Genomic DNA, 19,380 nt, shown 5'->3' with positions numbered 1-19,380 from the left:
TGTTTATCGATGTTCAAACAAACTGATCTTTTTTCATAAGTTATTCATGCGTCGGAGAAACTACGGACAGAGTCATAGGTGCGGGATCTAGAATGGTGCCCACAAATGACATTTTGACGGGATGCGGAGGGAGGTATGAAGGGTGGCTCATCCCCTACTAATTGTGACTTAGGAGAGATTAAAAATTAGGGAATTCAATCATTACCATTAAGATGATCCACATCTACTCCTAGCATTGCACAAAACGATACTTGTATTTTTCTTTTTCACATTTTAAACGAATTTATACTGCTCCAATTCTCACTCAATCCATTTAAAAGAACTTATATTACTCCAATTCTCACTCAATCCATTTCAAAGAACTCATACTCCAATTCTTACTCAATCCATCCACAAGAGTATATTCTTCTCCACAAGAAAGGGACTTTACAACTTCACAGCCACCCAACCGTTATCTCAAGTGCCCCCCTTGAATGGCTTACCTTAACTTGTTCAAATACCATTTGAACACGGAAAATGATTTGGACACAGATGTTCAAACACAGGCATGTTTGAAAGTCATCCTATTCGCGTTCGTACTGTATGGAGCCTACGTGCATCGAACAGTTACAAACATCTGTGCTGAGATTTGTGTCAGGATATCTGTGTCCGGAACATTGCGGTTTGAACACAATGATGCATGTTGCTTGTATGTATACTCCCTAGCCCCAAGGAACAACAGTACAAATCTCTTAACTCGATACGAATGACAAATATAGTTCGGCCCATCCTAAATATTGGGCTCAGCCTTAAAAGTCTTTCGAAAACATTGAAGTGGACCCTTTCAATTCCCTACCCAGAAAAGTTACTCATTCTCTCTCTCTCACTCGAGGGCCTAGAGTTTTAGTCCAGTTTGTTACTCCATCTTCTAGTCTCCTCCAGCTTTGGGATTCTGTGGGTGACCAAAATAATTGATTGAAATTCACTTAATTTGTAGGACTCATCGAGAAGAACATTCATACCAAAAATCAAATCGATCGGACATAATTCTCAGGAAAAAAAAATGAACTTGGAAGTTTCCAACCAAATTTGGAATTCCATTTTTTCTTGCACGGTTGCCGTACGATACCCTTGTTATGCTTTTGTGTAAACACAAATCATGTTCCTGAAAAAATCAGATTGTATGATGTTTGTAGTTCATTTATTTTGCTTACATCCAAATCGGCCTCATTTTGTGTGCGCTTCATTTTTCGACAGTTTTCGTGTGGGGACAAAAATAAATGATGTCCCCAAACATGCCTCAGGCCTTAAATCAAGAGGAAGAAACAGCATCACGGGTCCCAGAGAAGGCTTTCTCGACAGCGAACGGAGGCTCATCGAACATCAGGAGACTTCGACGGTGGACCAATGCAGCCACGGAAGGCTCGTTAACATCTTCCGAAAGCCATCAATCGCCCGAACAAGAGGTGACAGGAACACCTTACTGATAATATCTTATACATTAAAAGTCTACAATCACCGCACAAATCAATAGCAGATATTGATAAGACAGATCACAAATTGGAATGGCGGGTCACTGACAGGTCACTTGAACGGCCTGTAATAATGGCAGGAAATAGACAAATGCGGCAGTCAAATAGGTAATGGATTTTGATCCGCATAGAACGTCTCAGCATTAGTATGGGACTCGGAAAGAGTGTGACATTCGAGAAAATATGTGTCACAGGGAGGCAGTGACGGACCCAGAAATTTTATACACTAGGGGTACTTATTATCCACAATATTAAAAAATATTTTTATAAATGTATACCACTAAATTATCGTTTAACCATTAAATATTGATCACGCATTCTATTTCGCAACCGATTTTTCACAATATTCATAATAAAGAAAAGAGGTAGAACGAAAATGAAGAAATAAATGAAAGAGTCAGAACAAAAATGAAAAAATAAAGAAAAAACAAGGGATAGGAGACTTTTTTGTATTTATATCTAACTTTTGTTTACAATTCTGATCCAACCCGACCAGTTTTTAAATTGCAATTTTTACAGTATTTGTACAAGGTATTAATTTTTTATTTGCATATCCGTCAGTACATAGTCGTACCACATTAGCCTCACTTTTTTTCTAAATATGTGTTCAAATAAGTCAAGTAAAAATTTAATGTCCACATGCATCACGTATCTTTTCAACAAGTGGAAAACATTACAAATCTTGCGAGAATTTAAGCCAAAATAGAGAGAGAGAGAGAGAGAGAGCAATTAAAATAGTAGTAGGATGAACATGAAAATAAATGTGGGCAGGTGGAATCGAACCCTAGTTGTTGCGTCGATCTTGCATGCTTTTGGCAGAGTTCTATGAGAACTTATAGAGATATATTATATTTAACCTATTTTTGTATAATTTTTTTTAAAAAAAATTTCGAAATTTCGAAAGCTCCTGGAGGCACGTGACCCCACATGTCCGCCCCTGCAGGGAGGTTCGTAATGGGCGGAGGAGATGGTTCAACGGCCTTCATCCCCGACCATGTGAAGAGCTCAACTAGTGCCATGTGTCTAACTGGCCAAGCGGGGAGGAGAACAAAAGGCGAGCTCCCCCTTTTGTTTGTTGGTCTTCTCTTTCGGCGCCTTTCTGTAAGAGATAGATTTCGACGAGCCTGAATCTTTAAAGATGATGAGGGATTCACTTTCTTCGTCTCACAATTTATCGCATTGTTCTGATGTGGAGTGATGGATCGATTCATCAAATGAAAACTTGGAATACCTTATTTGTAGGCTGTAGCATTTTTTATACACAGATTCCGATAAGCCTGAGTCTTTAAAGATACATGTTGAGAGATTCGCATGCATGCATCGTCTTCCAATTTGTTGTTTAAATGAGAAGTGATCTAACCGTTGTTCATAGTTTATGCATCATATAAATGCTCTTATCTTTTATATTTCATTGTTTAATTAGATATGATTTCAACAGCGTCAATCTTTAACGATCTTGGAGATTCACATACATCGTCTCGCGGTTTATCGCCTTTTTAGATGGGATATGATGCAAAACACACAGTTTATTGCATCAAATGGAAATTCATACGTACCATATATATTGCATTGTTTAGAATCTGAAGCCAAAATAGTACTGCTTATTGCATCAAATGGAAACTCATACCTTATACATTATGGAAACTCATACCTTAGTCTACGATCACTGCACGTCTACGTGGGGCCACGTATTGCATTTTTTGAAAATCAAAATTCGTAACTTGATAATAAACACACCAGAAATACAAAGTCCATCCCAGAAATAAAGTGGGATTCAAGGATAAAGAACGTTTATGTCTAAATAAGCAATACTAACAAAAACACACGCTCGCGCGGGCAGGCGGACACACACTGCCCAGAGCCTGGGTGCACTATTTCCTCTTCCCGGAGAGTTTCACCATCTCCTCCACCACCTCATCTATCTCTTCCACTTCTTTCATTGCCATCTTCTCACTCAATTCCCTTGCCTTATTTCTAACTTCCATTCCATGTTTCTCCACCACTATCCTTCTTATAACTCTTGCTATCTCCTTTCTATCAAGCCTGCCAGTCTCATCTCTCTTCACCTCCACACCCACACCAACCTCCTCAACTAGCCGGGCATTCAATGGCTGGTCAATATGCATAGGCATGGCTATAATCGGAACACCAAATTTTATACTTTCTAATACAGAATTCCATCCGCAATGACTCACGAAACCACCGGTGCTTGGATGCGTTAGGATTTTTGCCTGTGGAGCCCACCCCTCCACAACCATTCCTAAATCTCCAACCCTGTCAAGAAAACCCACTGGCAATGCCTCTTCGACCGTAGTTTTTTCTCCCACTGGAAACCTAACGACCCATATGAAACTGACCCTGCTAAGCTCTAGCCCATAAGCTATCTCTTCCCTTTCTTCATTAGATAGAAAAAACTCACTTCCAAAGGCAACAAACACAACCGAGGACTCATCTTTCTTATGAAGAAATCGCATGACTTCCGTATCTTCATCTTTATCCACGATTTCTTGAACCAACGGACCGACAGGTTGAACCTTTTTCTTGACTAACATAGAGAGATAATCGATATACTTTTCCTCTATCTCTGTAGAAGTTTTGATCAACATAACATCGCGAGAGAGCTTGATGGATTCAAGAATAAGGTCTACGTCTTTCACTCCGTTTGTAGAAAACTCCAACATGGCTTTTAAAGAAGTTTTTTCAGACTCGTGAAGCTGAATGGACTGAAATGGGTATTCAGCATCAGGATTTTCCATGAAACGAAAGGCGAAAGAAATGAACAAAGACCCAAAAGAGAAAAAAAGAACGGATGGAATATTGAGCAAAGAAGCGCTAGCTGAGACCCACGGCATGTTGAAGTCGTACATAATTAGGTCTGGATTGAGGGTATTGAGTATGTGAGAGAAAAAGGGTTTTGATTCTTCGAAGGCAATTTTGAGAACGCGCATTAGATGGGGTGGTAGGCCATTGGTGGTGTGGAGGTGAGGAGGGAGCTCCGGCGAGGAGGGCAGATGGAGTTCCACTAGTTGTACAGAGGGAGAGTATTTCTCTGGGAGCATCTTCTTAATAGAATTAAGATTGATGCTTGTAGAGCAAAAGTATATGAAGAAATTCTTCTCTGTAAGTCTTTTAGCTAGCTCTAGGAAGGCAGATATGTGACCATGGGCTAGCCATGGTAGCATCAAGACACTGATACTGCCCTTTCTGGTTTCCATCTCTCTCATAACAAAGGTGAGGTACCACGTTATGATACAAACATAATTGATTTATAGAGATTATGGTTAATATAACAGGCGGTCCAAATGAATAAATAAATGTAATCAGGGTGACTTACGCAACATGATCAGTTAGAGAGAGAGAGAGAGAGAGTTTAGTGAACTATCACTCTTTTAGAGGAAGCAACCATCTAAACCTAGCTAGCTCACTAGTTCCAACCAGCATGCCAACCATGGCAGGAAGTAAGCATTGTGTGCGGAAAGAATGCTTATCATTGCTATCTTCTAGGCTGGATTCGATTCGAATCCGATAACGTCGATCCGTTAATTCGAATTCGGTAATCCAAATACGGATCGGATCAAATCGGATTGGATTAAACCCGTTATCAATCTGATCCTAACTTTATTTTTACATTAAAAAAAATAACTGAATATTTTTTATTTTGAAAAAAAAAATGTTTAAGAAGTTGTATTTTTATTTTAAATTTTTTTGGAAAATAATTTTTTTTTTTTGGCTAAAATTTTTGAAGTACAAAAGTTTTCGGATTTGGATTACTACTATCGGATTCGAGTCTTATCGGATTCGGATTTCTCGGATCAAATCCAGCCCATTGACAGGCCTACTGTCTTTATTCCTTGTTTACAAAGCTCAATTGTAAGTCGGAACAAACTTCATTGATAATTATGCATGGCTTTACGCAACACCATATATAGGGTAAACCTTAATCAGGGACGGAGGGAGTACAATTGTCTAATATGAGAAAATCTTTTTAACAGAGGGTTGCGTGAACAGTTGTTTACGGAGGTAAATCGCGACCATCCAAGAGTGTTTTGGACGGTCCGGATGTTGATGAAATTTTTTCGGGGAAAACTCTTCCCCGAAAAAGTTTCATTTAAATTCGGACCGTCTAAAGCTGAGATAACGCGGCTCCGTGAATAAGGGATTCACGGAGCCTCCATGAATAAGCCTACCTCAATATCATGCCTTATTAACGCTCCTCCACGACATGTTTATGTGTTTGTCGATGTTCGATCAAATTGATCTTTTTTCATAAGTTATTCCTACGTGGAAGAAACTATGGGCGGAGTCATAGTTGTGGGTTTAGAGTAAGGCTCACAAATGACATTTTGACGGGATGCGGAGGGAGGTATGAAGGGTGACTCATACCTTAGTAATTGCGACTCAGGAGAGATTAAAAATTAGAGAATCCAATCATTAACATTAAGATTTTATATATATATATATATATATATATATATATATATATATATATATATATATATATATATTCACATTTTAAATGAATTTATATTACTCCAATTCTTACTCAATCCAATCATTTTTTTTTTTTTTGATAGGCAATTACTCAATCCAATCATTAACATTAAGATAATACACATCTACTCCTAGTATTGCATAGAACGATACTTCTAATTTTTTTTTCACATTTTAAATGAATTTATATTACTCCAATTCTTACTCAATCAATTTAAAAGAATTTATATTACTCCAATTCTTACTCAATCAATTTAAAAGAATTTATATTACTCCAATTCTCACTCAATCCATTTTTTTTCTAAGAAAAAAGAATTTATTAATATTTATAAAGGATTACAAAAATTAAAAGGATCAATGTCACACCGGTATAAGCCACCCGAGACATAAAAGAAGAAAGATGCCAACTAAACACCAAAAAACCAACAGCAGCAGCCAAAAACCTAAGAACAAGACCTCCATCGACAAAAAGCCGAAAAGCCAGAGAACCAAGCAGACCAAGAAACAAAGACACCAAGATCTAAAAGGAAGCACCAACCCCCATATCAGGAAAAAAACCTTCTGCTACCTCCACAGAAGACTGCACCACTATCCCTCTCTATCATCGATAGATATCCTCAACCAAAAGAAACAGCCAAAACAGAAAACAAGAGACCATCGAGCAAAATCAGAAGAAGCAAAAATCCCATACCCACCCAAGCTCATACTCAATCCATTTCAAAGGTTAACTCATACTCCAATTCTTACTCTATCCATCCACAAGAGTATTAACTATTAAGTTCCTCCCCATAAGAAAGCAACTTACAACTTCACAGCTAGTGATGGAGCCAGAATTTTGACTTGAGGGGGGGCCGGATATTTTTTTATCGAAATGTATACTTATAATAACATAAAATTTTTGTTTTTCAATACATTACATTTGTATTTTGAAATGATTCTAGCCTAATGCGGTTAAAATATACTAATCATTTTATTTTTTCTTTAGACAACTTCAACAGTCACGTGATTATTTTTATTTATAAAAAAATTGAGAAATGAGAATGTAAAATAACCGATTTTTTTATCAATCAAAATATTAAGATTATAAATAGCTCTAAGAGAATAATTATCAATAATATTCAAAATTAAGTATATACAAAATAAAAATTTTAAAACTTGGGAGCTCGGAGGGGCTCGGAGGGCCGGGGCCACCCCGTGCCCCACGGTAGCTCCGCACTATTCACAGCCAACCAACCGTTGGCTCAAGTGGCCCACTTGAATTATATGATGAATTGGTTTGGACACAAATGTGTTTGAAGTCGTCGCAATTCGCGTTTGTATTGTATGGAGCCTACATGCATCGAACAGTCGCAAACATCTGTTGCTGAGATTTGTGTTCGGATATCTGTGTCCGTAACATTGCCGTTTGAACACAAATGATACATGTTGCTTGTATACTCCCTAGCCCAAGGAACAACAGTACTACAAATCTCTTAACTCGATACACATGACAAATATAGTTCGGCCCATCCTAAATATTGGGCTCAGCCTGGGTAAAAGTCTTTCGAAAACATTGAAGTGGACTCTTCAAATTCCATACCCAGAAAAGTTTCTGCATTACCCATCTTTTCGAAATGTTACCCATTGTTTTTTTTTTTTTTTCCCCTCTCTCCACGCCCTAGCATTCTATCGGTCCACCGATACAATCACGCTACAACCACACACACTTTGCACACCAAAATACATGAACTGAGTTTTAGTCCAGTTTGTTAGTATCTTCTAGTCTCTTCCAGCTTTGGGGTTTTGTGGGTGGTCCAAAAAAATGATTGAAATTCACTCAATTTGTAGAACTCATCGAGAAGAACATCCATGCCAAAAATCAAATTGATCGGACATCGTTCTCAGAAAAAATGAACTTGAAGTTTTAAACCAAATTTGGAATTCCATTTCTTCTTGCATGGTCATTGTACGACACCCTTGCTAAGCTTTTGTGCAAGCACGTACCATGTTCCTGAAAAAAACAGATTGTAGTGACGTACTGTATTACATCATTGTGATGTGGAGTTATGCATCAAATGAAAACTCGTAGTACCTTATTCGTAGGCTGTAGCATTTTTATATACACATGATTCCATAAGCCTGAATCTTTAAAGATGCATGTTGAGAGATTCGCATGCATCGTCTTCCAATTTGTTGTTTAAATGTGAAGTGATCTAATCGTTGTTTATAATTTATGCATCAAATAAATGCTCGTATCTTTTAAATTGCATTGTTTAGATATGATTTCAACAAGCGCCAATCTTTAACGATCTTGAGAGATTCACCTACATCGTCTTGCCTTTTTAGACGTGAAGTGATGTGATGCGAAACACAGTTTATTGCATCGAATGGAAACTCATACCTTATATATTGCATATTTTTAAAACCAAAAGTCATAACTTCATAATAAACATACCAGGAATACAAGGTCCGTCCCAGAAATAAAGTGGAATTCAAGGATAAAGGACGTTAATGTCGAGAAGCAAAACTAACAAAAACACTCGCTCGCGCTAGCGGACACACACTGCCTAGAGCCTGGGTGCACTATTTCCTCTTCCCGGAGAGTTTCACCATCTCCTCCACCACCTCATCTATCTCTTCCACTTCTTTCATTGCCATCTTCCCACTCAATTCCCTTGCCTTGTTTCTAACTTCCATTCCATGTTTCTCCACTACTATCCTTCTTACAACTATTGCTATCTCCTTCCTATCAAGCCTACCAGTCTCATCTCTCTTCACCCCCACACCCACACCAACCTCCTCAACTAGCCTGGCATTCAATGGCTGGTCAAGATGCATCGGCATGGCTATAATCGGAATGCCAAATTTTATACTCTCTAATACAGAATTCCATCCGCAATGACTCATGAAACCACCGGTGCTTGGATGCGTTAGGATTTTTGCCTGTGGAGCCCACCCCTCCACAACCATTCCTAAATCTCCAACCCTGTCAAGAAAACCCACTGGCAATGCCTCTTCGACCGTAGTTTTCTCTCCCACAGGAAACCTAACGACCCATATGAAATTAACCCTGCTAAGCTCTAGCCCATAAGCTATCTCTTCCCTTTCTTCATCAGATAGAAAAAACTCACTTCCGAAGGCAACAAACACAACCGAGGACTCATCTTTCTTATGAAGAAATCGCATGACTTCAGTATCATCGTCTTTATCCACTATTTCTTGAACCAACAGACCGACAGGTTGAACCTTTTTCTTGACTAACATAGAGAGATAATCGATATACTTTTCCTCTATCTCTGTAGAAGTTTTGATCAACACAACATCGCGAGAGAGCTTGATGGATTCACGAATAAGGTCTCCATCTTTCACTCCGTTTGCAGAAAACTCCAACATGGCTTTTAAAGAAGTTTTTTCAGACTCGTGAAGCTGAATGGACTGAACTGGGTATTCAGCATCAGGATTTTCCATGAAATGAAAGGCGAAAGAAGTGAACAAAGACCCAAAAGTGAAAAAAAGAAAGGATGGAATATTGAGCAAAGAAGCACTAGCTGAGACCCACGGCATGTTGAAGTCATACATAATTAGGTCTGGATTGAGGGTATTGAGTACGTGAGAGAAAAAGGGTTTTGATTCTTCAAAGGCAATTTTGAGAACGCGCATTAGATGGGGTGGTAGGCCATTGGTGGTGTGGAGGTGGGGAGGGAGCTCCGGTGAGGAGGGCAGATGGAGTTCCACTAGTTGTATGGAGGGAGAGTATTTCTCTGGTAGCATCTTCTTAACAGAATTAAGATTGATGCATGTAGAGCAAAAGTATATGAAGAAATTCGTTTCTGTAAGTCTTTTAGCTAGCTCTAGGAAGGAAGATATGTGACCATGGGCTAGCCACGGTAGCATCAAGACACTGATACTGCCCTTTCTGGTTTCCATTACAACAAAGGAGAGGTACCACGTAATGATACAAAGATAATAATTTATAGAGGTTGTGGTTATTATAACAAAAGGCGGTCCAAATGAATAAATACATGTAATAATGGTGACTTACGCAACATGATCGGTTTGCGGAAAGAGAGAGAGAGAGAGAGAGAGAGAGAGAGAGGTATATAAGAACAAGTAAGAATTTTGTCCAGTTAAGCTTGCATTTATAATATAGAGGTATATAAGAACAAGTAAGAAATTTGTCCAGTTACGTTTGCGTTTATAATATAATCAATATTGCTTGTATCATCGAAATTAGCAGGCCATTTGACCATTCCACTATTAATAGGTATATAGGGAATTGTCGGTCAACAATGGATGGCTAACAACCGACTGGCCTTTTGACCTTTTTTATATGCTTAACATTTCAGGCAGTTTTAAGATTGGTTTAGACTGGTTACTTTCACTGCATTTTCATTAAAAATTATTGAACTTTGACGATGCCCTCTATTGGTAGGCTGAATACTCTGAACTATGTAATAGTGTGTAATATACGTGTATATATACGTATATGCGGGTATAACAATATATATAAGAATTACAGTTGGCTGTTTGGACTTCAAAAGATATCTGAGGTGGACATACAACTCCCCTGGTGAAGGCTTTTACATCAATGCAATTTTTTCCTTTGAAATTTTTGGGCAAAAAAATAATAGGATTAAGGAGACGTATCCATGAGATTCAAATTAATTTCTAACTTTTCCATGTCCACATGTACCACCACAAATCCAAAAACCAAACACAGACAGCATCGACCCAAAAAACAGGACTAAAAGTCACATACATGTTAACCGGACCAGCAGTCAACCGGGACACAAACTAAGACACCTGACAAAACCTAAATGAAAAACTAGAGGACAGGTTCACCTTTTTGTTGCTGGTCCTCTTTTGTGCACCTGCTTTACCTTGGGAATGACTACAATTGAGCCTGAAACCTTCAAATTGCTAGAGGGCTGTCCATCTTTCGACTAGCCCAATTTTTCGCAGCTCGGGAGATTGACCTGCACAGTTACAGAACCCAGTAAGACATTCGAGTAATCTGATGCAACTTACATGGTCTGCAGCATCAAATGAAAACTAGTACCTTTTTTCATTGAATTATTCAAACTATAATTAAACGAAACAAATGATGGCCTTAAAACTGGAAGGGGAATAGGAGCACGTGAAAATGCTTACGAACTCTCTCTCCCAAGTCCCGGTGCAAGTGAAAACATTAATGGCCTTGCAAGATAAAGATACATATAACCAGGAAGTGTGCTGATCTTGAATGTCGTTCATTACTTTTGCAAAATTAGCACTATCATTTGGTGCATAATCTCACTTGTATTCTATTACTTCTCAAGGATATAGTGAAATGCACACCAGTCTTATAACTTACATAATGGCCTACCAAAATGCATCTGCACTACAGCACATTCCATTCCGCATACCCCATTCGCAATGGTTTCACTTACACCAGGACTTGGGAGAGATAGTAAGCAGTTTTTGAGTGCTCATATTCCCCTTGCACTGATTGTATAGAAATCAAAGTGGAAATTCTGTTTTTGTTTTTTAAAACTAAAAGCCATAATTTCATATTAACACAACAGGAGTACAAGGGCCGGAAAAAAGAAAAATGAAAAAAGAAAAGAAATAGAGGGAGTATACCAATTATCCAGAGATAAGGACATTAATTTCAAGAGAAGCAATACAACAAACACACACAACCAGAGAGATTGCCAAGAGCCTGGCAACTATTTCCTCTTCCCACAGAGTTGAACCACCTCCTCCACCACCCCATCAATCTCTTCTACTTCTTTCATTGTGATATTCTCACTCAATTCCCTTGCTTTATTTCTGAATTTCGTTCCATTTTCCTTCACTACTATACTTGTTATTACTCTTGCGATCTCCTCTCTATCAAGCCTTCCAGTCTCATCTCTCTTGACTTCCATACCCACACCAACCTCATCAACCAGCCTAGCATTGAATGGTTGGTCAAGATGCATAGGCATAGCTATAATCGGAACACCGAACTTTATGCTTTCTAATAGAGAACTCCACCCGCAATGACTCACGAAACCACCGGTGCTTGAATGCCCCAGAATTTTTGCTTGTGGGGCCCACCCCTCCACAACCATTCCCGAACCTCCTACTCTATCAAGAAAACCCTTAGGCAGTGCGTCTTCAACCCTAGTTTTCTCTCCCACTGGAAACCTAATGACCCATATGAAATTAACCCTACTAAGTTCTAGCCCATGAGCTATCTCTTCTCTTTCTTCATTGGACAGAAAATACTCGCTTCCAAAGGCAACAAACACAACCGAGGACTCATCTTTCTTACGAAGAAATCTCATGACTTCAATATCTTCATCACGATCATCTATTTCTTGAACTAGAGGACCAACCGGTTGAACCTTTTTCTTGGCTAACTTGGAGAGATAATCAACGTATTTCCCCTCTATCTCTCCAGAAGTTTTGATCAAAATGACATCCTGAGACTGCTTGATGGATTCAAGAAAAAGGTCTGTGTCTTTCAATCCATCAGCAGAAAACTCAGACATCTTTTGGAAAGTAGCTTTTTCACACTCGTGAAGATAAATGGACTGAAATGGGAATTCAGTATCAGGGTTTTCCAAGACATTTTGGAAGTAAGAAGTGAATGCTGACCCAAAAGTTAAAAAAAGGACAGCCGGAATATTGAGCGGCCAAGCGGCAGCTGGGACCCACGGCTCATTGAAGTCATACATAATTAGGTCTGGTTTGAGGGTATTGAGGATGTGAGAGAAAAATGGTTTTGATTTTTCGAAGGCAGTTTTGAGAATGGGCATTAGATGGGATGGTAGGCCATTAGTGGTGTGGAGGTGGGGAGGGAGCTCCGGTGAGGAGGGCAGGTGGAGCTCCACTAGCTCTATACTCTGAGAATACTTCTCTGGGAGAATTTTCTTAACGGAAATAAGATTGACATGTGTAGAGCAAAAATATATGTAAAAACTCTTTTCTGTTAGTCTTTTAGCTAGCTCTAGGAAAGGAGATATGTGACCATGGGCTAGCCATGGTAGCATCAAGACACTGATACTGCCCTTTATCGTTTCCATAACCTCCCTCCCTCCCTCCCTCCCTCTCTCTCTCTCCCTCTCATATAGCAAAGGTGATGTACCATATAAAGGATACGTAATTATTTATTTGGATGATACTTAATAGTATATGATAATAGTTGGTGCACAATGAATAAATAGCATAAATTAATACAACAATGGTGCAGGGCACAATGAATAAATAAGTACAACAGTGTGGCGCACAATGAATAATTAATTACAACAACGGTGCCATATGCCACATGATCAGATTGTGAGGATCGAAGTCTATGAGAAGTAGTAATCAAATTTGTCCGGTTATATATGTTTACATTGCCATAGTATATTAATATTGCTTGTATCATTGAAATTAGTGGGCCATTTAAGAGTGACTGTCTCGGTATATGAAGTTGTCTGTGATAATGAAAAGATGCCTAACAACACACTGGATCTTTCATCTTTTATATGCTTTACTTTTGGGCAATTTTTGGATTGGTGTAGTTTTGATATTTTTACTGCATTCAATTAGCTTGACCTCAAAATGAGATGTGCTAATATTTATATGCTTATAGTTGTGCTGTTTGTACTTCTAAAGATAAGCTAGCTGGACCTAAAACTCTGTTGATTGAGGCTTTACTATTAAAGCATTTTATTTTTTTGAACAAAAAATAAAGGAGCACAAGGAGATCATAGGCATTGTTTGGATCTAGGATTTGTGGAGAGAAAACAAAAGGAATGAGGAGACGTAAACAAGATGCCCAAACTTATCTATCCCCATGTCCATTAAAGACCCCACAAATCTTAAATCCAAACACAGCCTACGAGCATCCACCCAAGAAAACCAGGATTCAAAGACAAACATGTTAGCAGGACCAGCTGTTAACAGGGACATCCCGGACATGAAACCTCAGACACCTAGACAAGGGCTAAACAAAGAGAAAATAGCAAAGAGAACCTGAAAAACCTAAACGAAAAACTAGAGGCGGACAGGTTCACCTTTTTGTTGTTGGTCATCTTTTGTGCACCTTTCTGGGGGATGGTGTTCACTCTTCTTGATTGGGCCTCTCCTTCTCAGATTCTCTCTAGATCTTTAGTGGGTTGGGTTGCCTAGCTCTCTTCTTCCTTCCGTTCACTGCACAAGAAGCAAAAGGTTAGTGTCTACCAACCGAAGGTAGCCAGCGGGCACTCCGATGGCCAAGTTAGTACCAGCTCAAAGAGGGAAACCAAACTTAGCAGGCGAGGAGAGAGCATACCTGGTAGGGTTTATCACTGTAGTATATACAGGCGAGTGCCTGCCTTGGTGACCAAGTTGGGGGAGAATGCCTCCCTCGTGCCAAGGTGATGTCACCAACCACCACTAACCCGCCTGAACGCATGGCCAGGTAGTGGTGCGCCCTTGAGCTTGTCGGCCAGAGCGTTGTCGAGCTACGTGGCCACACTAGGTTGGACCCATATGCCCGTACCGACAACTGTTGAAAGACTTGCTATCACCCAGCCAGGGACCGTGCCACATGTCAACATCAGACGATGACTCGTGGTCGGACCGTACTAGTACTGTGCAGCGAGCTCGTCGTTTACTATTTGTCCTTGCCACACGGCCAACCCAGAATGGTGCCACGTGGCCGGACCAATCCGTATTGGAGCACCTGAGGTCTACTGCAATGTTTGATCACGACCAGAGACAGTGCTCCGACCCAACTGTCCCCCAAACAGATAAGGAATCTCTATGCTCCTTTCCCCATTCCACACACATGGACTCAAGGGACCATTTGGGCGTAACCAGCCCACTGGACTATAATTGACATTCCCGCCCACTACCCCTTCCATTAGGTATGATTGATTTTAATTGAGCCTGAAACCTTGAAATTGCTAGAGGGCTGTCCACAATTCGATGAGACTGAAAGAGCTCGAGAGGTTCACCTGCATGTTAACGAAACCCACTAGTATCAAGATAATCATGATCTGTAGATGAAATGAAAAAGAATTCCTTCTTTTTTTCCTTTATATATATGAAGATAATCATATACAAGATGGAATTCTTCCTATAATTAAAAGAACGAAGGATAGCCCTCAACATGGATAAAGAATAGTACTTTCATTGTCAGTTACTCTTAGCCCTCAACATGGATAAAGAATAGTACTTTCATTGTCAGTTACTCTTAGAACATCTTTCAAGTAAACTGTAGTGGGTTGTAATCCAATTATCCGCAAAATGAACTCTTTTGAACTAATGGAAGTCCCAAATTTTGAAGTTCCGGAGCTCCCACAATCAGCACAAAGGACTGCTATATGCCAGATCAGCCTTTATTTCCCCACAATACTTGCTGTTCAACATTGACATGCACCTGAAACAGATCGTACCGTCATATATACACACAATACGAGCTCTTCTGGGATTGTATTTTCTTAAAAAAAAAAATTTTTGAGAAACTGTTATGTGAAGGACTTCTTGGATGAGGAGAACGGACCATGTTAAATGTAAAAGTATATCATCGTAGGACAAGAAAGAAAGAAGCTTTCATTTAAGTAAAGGAAGTAGTATGTTGATGTGATTTATTTAGCATACATTAAATCCAAGTAAGTTGCTTCATACATTAACCCCGGAGATTGCACAGCCTGAAAGAAGAGGCAGTTATAGAAGGACCTATCTAATAACACCCAAAGCCAAAGAGAAGAGTTCCAAAGAGAGATATTGAACAGAATTGAATCAAAGAAGGAAGCAAGTTCATACCAATTGGGGCAACGACAACAATCCGTAGAACGGTCAACAGGGGCAGGACTTTGAATTGGGCGTGTGGCAGACTTCCCTCAGAAACTATGGATGCAAACCTTGGAGTTCGTTAACCTATCACCTAAATCCTTACCTAAAAAAGACCTATCACCTAAACAGTCACCCATTATAACAGCCTCTCAACCTGGTGGTATCTCCAAATTCACAAGTCTACGTAAGACAATGTGATCCCAGAGTGAATGATTTTCCCCATGCAATCACGATTCCAGACTTAAACTTCAAAGCCTACTTTTTAGTCTGTCAACAAATAAGCTTCAGCTGCCTATCAAAAATAAATAAATAAAAAAGCAAATCAGCTTCAGTAAAATACCAAACAATCAATTTACAAGGTGAAATGAAACATTTTATAACCAAATACCAATTATGCTGACGCTTCCTGGTATAAATACTCCCCATTATCCAATGAGAACATGGCATCACACATATATCCTTCATCAAACAACTGGGCAGTCAATCCATCCAAAATTTCATGAATACTATATCCTTGAAAATCCATATTTTGCCCTGAAACGAAAGAATATATATTGCTTTGCAACTCAGTCCAGCTGTATCCCGGATCTTTCTTCAATGCTTTCTCCTTCATAATCCTTCTTATTTGTGCTGCTTCATTCCACATCTTTGCCTCTGCATAAATATTTGATAGCATGATATGAGCTGACGTATCATCAGGGTCAATACTAAGGATTTTCTCAGCAGCATACTTCCCTAGACCCAAGTCTTTGTTAGTTTTGCAGCCTGACATAAGGCAACGCCAAACCACCTTATCTGGCTCCATTGGAAAACGTTTTATGAAATCATATGCTCCTTTTGTTTGTCCTTTGCGCGCAAATAAACCGACCACACAAGCTAAGTGATCCATCCTTGGGGGGATACCATAAATTTTGGTCATGGAGTCAAAATAGTGCAATCCTTCCTCTAAAAGACCCACATGCCCACAGGCGGATAATACTCCAACAAAGGTAATGTCGTTAGGCTTGACACCATCTTTCTGCATGATATCATAGATCTCCAATGCTTCCATACCAAATCCATGTTGGGCGTATCCCACAAGCATTGTATTCCACGAAACCAAGTTCTTTGAAAGTAAATTATCAAACACTCTCCGAGCATCACTTAACCGTCCACATTTAGCATACATGTCAATGAGGGCACTTCCGACAACCACATTAGAATGAAACCCTGGTTTGATAATGCAACAATGGGTTTGCCTTCCCCATTCAATAGCTGGAAGATCCCCACAGATGCTCAGAACACTTGAGTAGGTGTAAAGATTGGGAACAAATCCTTCAAAAAACATATGACGGAGAAGTTCAATGGCTTCTTCATATTGACCAGAATTTACATGTCCAGAAATCATAGAATTCAAAGAAACAATATCATGTGCATCCATTTCTTCAAATGTCTTCCAAGATTCTTTGAGAAGCCCACTTTTCAAGTAAAAGTTCACCACTGCATTAGCCACCATTGTAAAAGAACAATACCCCAATTTCATGATCATGGCGTGGAGTTGTTTCCCACCTTCAATTCTCTTTGCATCAGCAAATGCTCCTAGCACAGCTGAGAATGTCCTCTCATTCGGCTTGAGGCCTGCAGAGTGCAGCTTACAGAAAAGATCAATGGCTTCTCTTTCCTTTCCTTGTTGAACACATCCTCCTATCAATGTAGTCCACGCCGACAACTGTGGATCATTCACCTCCCAGAATGCCCTATGGGCCAAGTCTAATGCACCACATTTCGCATAAAGACTTATTAACCCAGTCACAACAAACTGATCCATCCCGATCCCACATCTCACAAGAAGCGAATGCAATTGCATGCCAACCTCCAAATTCTCTAACGCAGCGCAAACCCCCAGTACGCTAGCAGCAGAGAATTCATTCACTTTCACTGCAGCCCTGTGAGACTGCAAGAAAACCTTCAACCCCTCCATGTATTCTCCACTCTGGCAATAGCACGAAAGGAGCGAAGTCAAGGAAACCGAATTGGGCTCTAAAATTGCATTGAAAACCAACCGAGCTGCTTTCAACATCCCACATTTCCCATATAAGTTGACCAAACAGTTACTAACAAAGCTGTTCAATTCCTCCTCAACCCTATAAATCCTGCCATGAATTTCTTTACCTCTCCTAACATCTCCAATTCCAGCACAAGAAGAAATAGCACCAACATAAGCATAATGGTTGGGACGAAAACCATCTTCAACCATCAATCTAAAACAACTCAAACCATCTTCCGCGAGGCCTTTTTGCGAATACCAAGATATCAAAGTTGTCCAGGAAACAAGATTTCGTTCAGGCATTCTATCGAACACCAAACGTGCATCAGCAAAGAGACCCAGTTTCAAGTACATTGACAGTAAATGGTTGTTCGTGTAAACATCTGGGTAGGACCCAAATAAGATGAGCTTTCCATGGACTGCTCTGCCTCTGAGGGTGGACCGCGTGTTGCCGTATAAGCGCAGCAGGTTAGAGAGGGACATTAGAAGAGATTTGTGCTCAGTCGGGGTGGGTGTCGCATGATTAAGAGATTGGAGTAATTGTTTTTTTTTTTCGGGTTTTGTCAGATGAAAAATACAGTGTTGGATGAAGAAAAAAGAATCTGCTCGAAGAAAAATAGTACTAATGTATTTTCTGCTAAAAAAAGTTATGAATCCAAAGGAACAAGGTTAAAAGCTTGCAAGTTGCAATTAGTGATGGGCTAGGTCACATACTCTAGAAGGATTCGCCGCTCTTCTTCCCAATCAGTCAATGTTCTATGCTTCCGCTCTCAATTTCCTCGTCAATCTAAAATAATTTGAGATGTTTTGGAAAAACGCTCCCTCGCACGCGTATTACGAGGAATCGAGTTGCCACTTGACCTTGTAAACAACTTCCCACCATTCCCTCCCCACAACTAAAATTTGGATTTCTCCATTCGTTTGTCTCCAGAAAAAGGACGGCTGTGTTTCCTTTGTCTGGTTGGTTGCCCAGTGGTTGGGCAGATGCACAGAGTATTTCTCGAGGTTTAGGGTTTGATTTTTTATCGAGTTTGATTTTTTATTGAGTGAGTATCTTAGAGTAAATGGAAGGCCGTGGCTAATGTAGTCACACGCTAGTTCTTCGGAAATTTGAATTGCACAGTTAAGCTCATTTAGTGGCCTAATTGTAGAGCTGAGCCCCTGTTTTAAAAAAACAACTAAAAATATAAAGAAAAAATGGGTATGATATTGTTCCAATATCTTATGCTGAGAAAATAAACAAAAGTGAAAAGTAGCCACGTGGTAATTTAATAGTCTTCAAACGAACACAAGTTCCATTAGGAAGTTGAATTAGTACTTGTTTTACTTCGAGGGGAATATGAATCCATATCCAAAGAACAAATATTGAGTGTTTGAAGACGAATAGGATAGATTTCCCGTTAGCATGTTACCAAGTTATGCTCTGATTTACAGAGGCAACTAGTCAGCAGTTTGCGTTTGCACTTGGACTGCACTGTGCAGTCCAGGTAACTTTAGACCCACTCTGGACCCACTTTTGTATACAGCCGTTCATTTCGGGAGAAACATCAAGTTTGCATAAATAAGCTTACTCCATGTGCC

At 39.6% G+C, this 19,380-nt stretch overlaps 4 protein-coding genes across 6 annotated transcripts; all 4 read right to left on the bottom strand.

The window, feature by feature from the left end:
- Window positions 1-3,092: 3,092 nt before the first annotated feature.
- Window positions 3,093-4,765, bottom strand: LOC131300651 (beta-D-glucosyl crocetin beta-1,6-glucosyltransferase-like). The gene has a single exon (XM_058326587.1). The coding sequence runs from the start codon at window positions 4,733-4,735 to the stop codon at window positions 3,383-3,385; it is 1,353 nt and encodes a 450-aa protein (XP_058182570.1). The 5' UTR covers window positions 4,736-4,765; the 3' UTR covers window positions 3,093-3,382.
- A 3,590-nt stretch (window positions 4,766-8,355) lies between these two features.
- LOC131300647 (beta-D-glucosyl crocetin beta-1,6-glucosyltransferase-like) lies at window positions 8,356-10,088 on the bottom strand. Its single transcript, XM_058326581.1, has one exon. It carries the CDS (start codon window positions 9,906-9,908, stop codon window positions 8,565-8,567), a length of 1,344 nt encoding a protein of 447 aa, XP_058182564.1. The 5' UTR covers window positions 9,909-10,088; the 3' UTR covers window positions 8,356-8,564.
- A 518-nt stretch (window positions 10,089-10,606) lies between these two features.
- On the bottom strand, window positions 10,607-18,849 carry LOC131300645 (pentatricopeptide repeat-containing protein At2g27610-like). 3 transcript variants are annotated; one of them, XM_058326579.1, is made up of 6 exons: window positions 16,162-18,849; window positions 15,744-16,065; window positions 15,106-15,357; window positions 14,266-14,932; window positions 14,009-14,144; window positions 10,607-10,957 (listed from the first exon to the last, which is right to left on the bottom strand). In XM_058326579.1, the coding sequence occupies exon 1, from the start codon at window positions 18,280-18,282 to the stop codon at window positions 16,165-16,167; it is 2,118 nt and encodes a 705-aa protein (XP_058182562.1). In that variant the 5' UTR covers window positions 18,283-18,849; the 3' UTR covers window positions 10,607-10,957; window positions 14,009-14,144; window positions 14,266-14,932; window positions 15,106-15,357; window positions 15,744-16,065; window positions 16,162-16,164. The 3 variants fall into 3 exon arrangements, with proteins under 3 accessions (XP_058182562.1, XP_058182561.1, XP_058182563.1); XM_058326578.1 differs by having other exon boundaries at window positions 15,154-15,357; XM_058326580.1 differs by lacking the exon at window positions 15,106-15,357.
- Window positions 11,475-13,999, bottom strand: LOC131300648 (UDP-glucosyltransferase 29-like). The gene has a single exon (XM_058326582.1). It carries the CDS (start codon window positions 13,031-13,033, stop codon window positions 11,690-11,692), a length of 1,344 nt encoding a protein of 447 aa, XP_058182565.1. The 5' UTR covers window positions 13,034-13,999; the 3' UTR covers window positions 11,475-11,689.
- Window positions 18,850-19,380: the final 531 nt, after the last annotated feature.

Source organism: Rhododendron vialii, chromosome 9a, assembly GCF_030253575.1.
Source record: "Rhododendron vialii isolate Sample 1 chromosome 9a, ASM3025357v1".
Taxonomy (NCBI): Eukaryota; Viridiplantae; Streptophyta; class Magnoliopsida; order Ericales; family Ericaceae; genus Rhododendron; species Rhododendron vialii.
Note: the sequence above shows the minus strand (reverse complement) of the source record. Positions and strands in the feature narration are given on the sequence as shown.

Bases quoted from the DNA above. Each gene is read 5' to 3' on its own strand.
- LOC131300647 (XM_058326581.1), bottom strand. From the start codon at position 9,908: ATGGAAACCAGAAAGGGCAGTATCAGTGTCTTGATGCTACCGTGGCTA.
- LOC131300648 (XM_058326582.1), bottom strand. From the start codon at position 13,033: ATGGAAACGATAAAGGGCAGTATCAGTGTCTTGATGCTACCATGGCTA.
- LOC131300651 (XM_058326587.1), bottom strand. From the start codon at position 4,735: ATGAGAGAGATGGAAACCAGAAAGGGCAGTATCAGTGTCTTGATGCTA.
- LOC131300645 (XM_058326579.1), bottom strand. From the start codon at position 18,282: ATGTCCCTCTCTAACCTGCTGCGCTTATACGGCAACACGCGGTCCACC.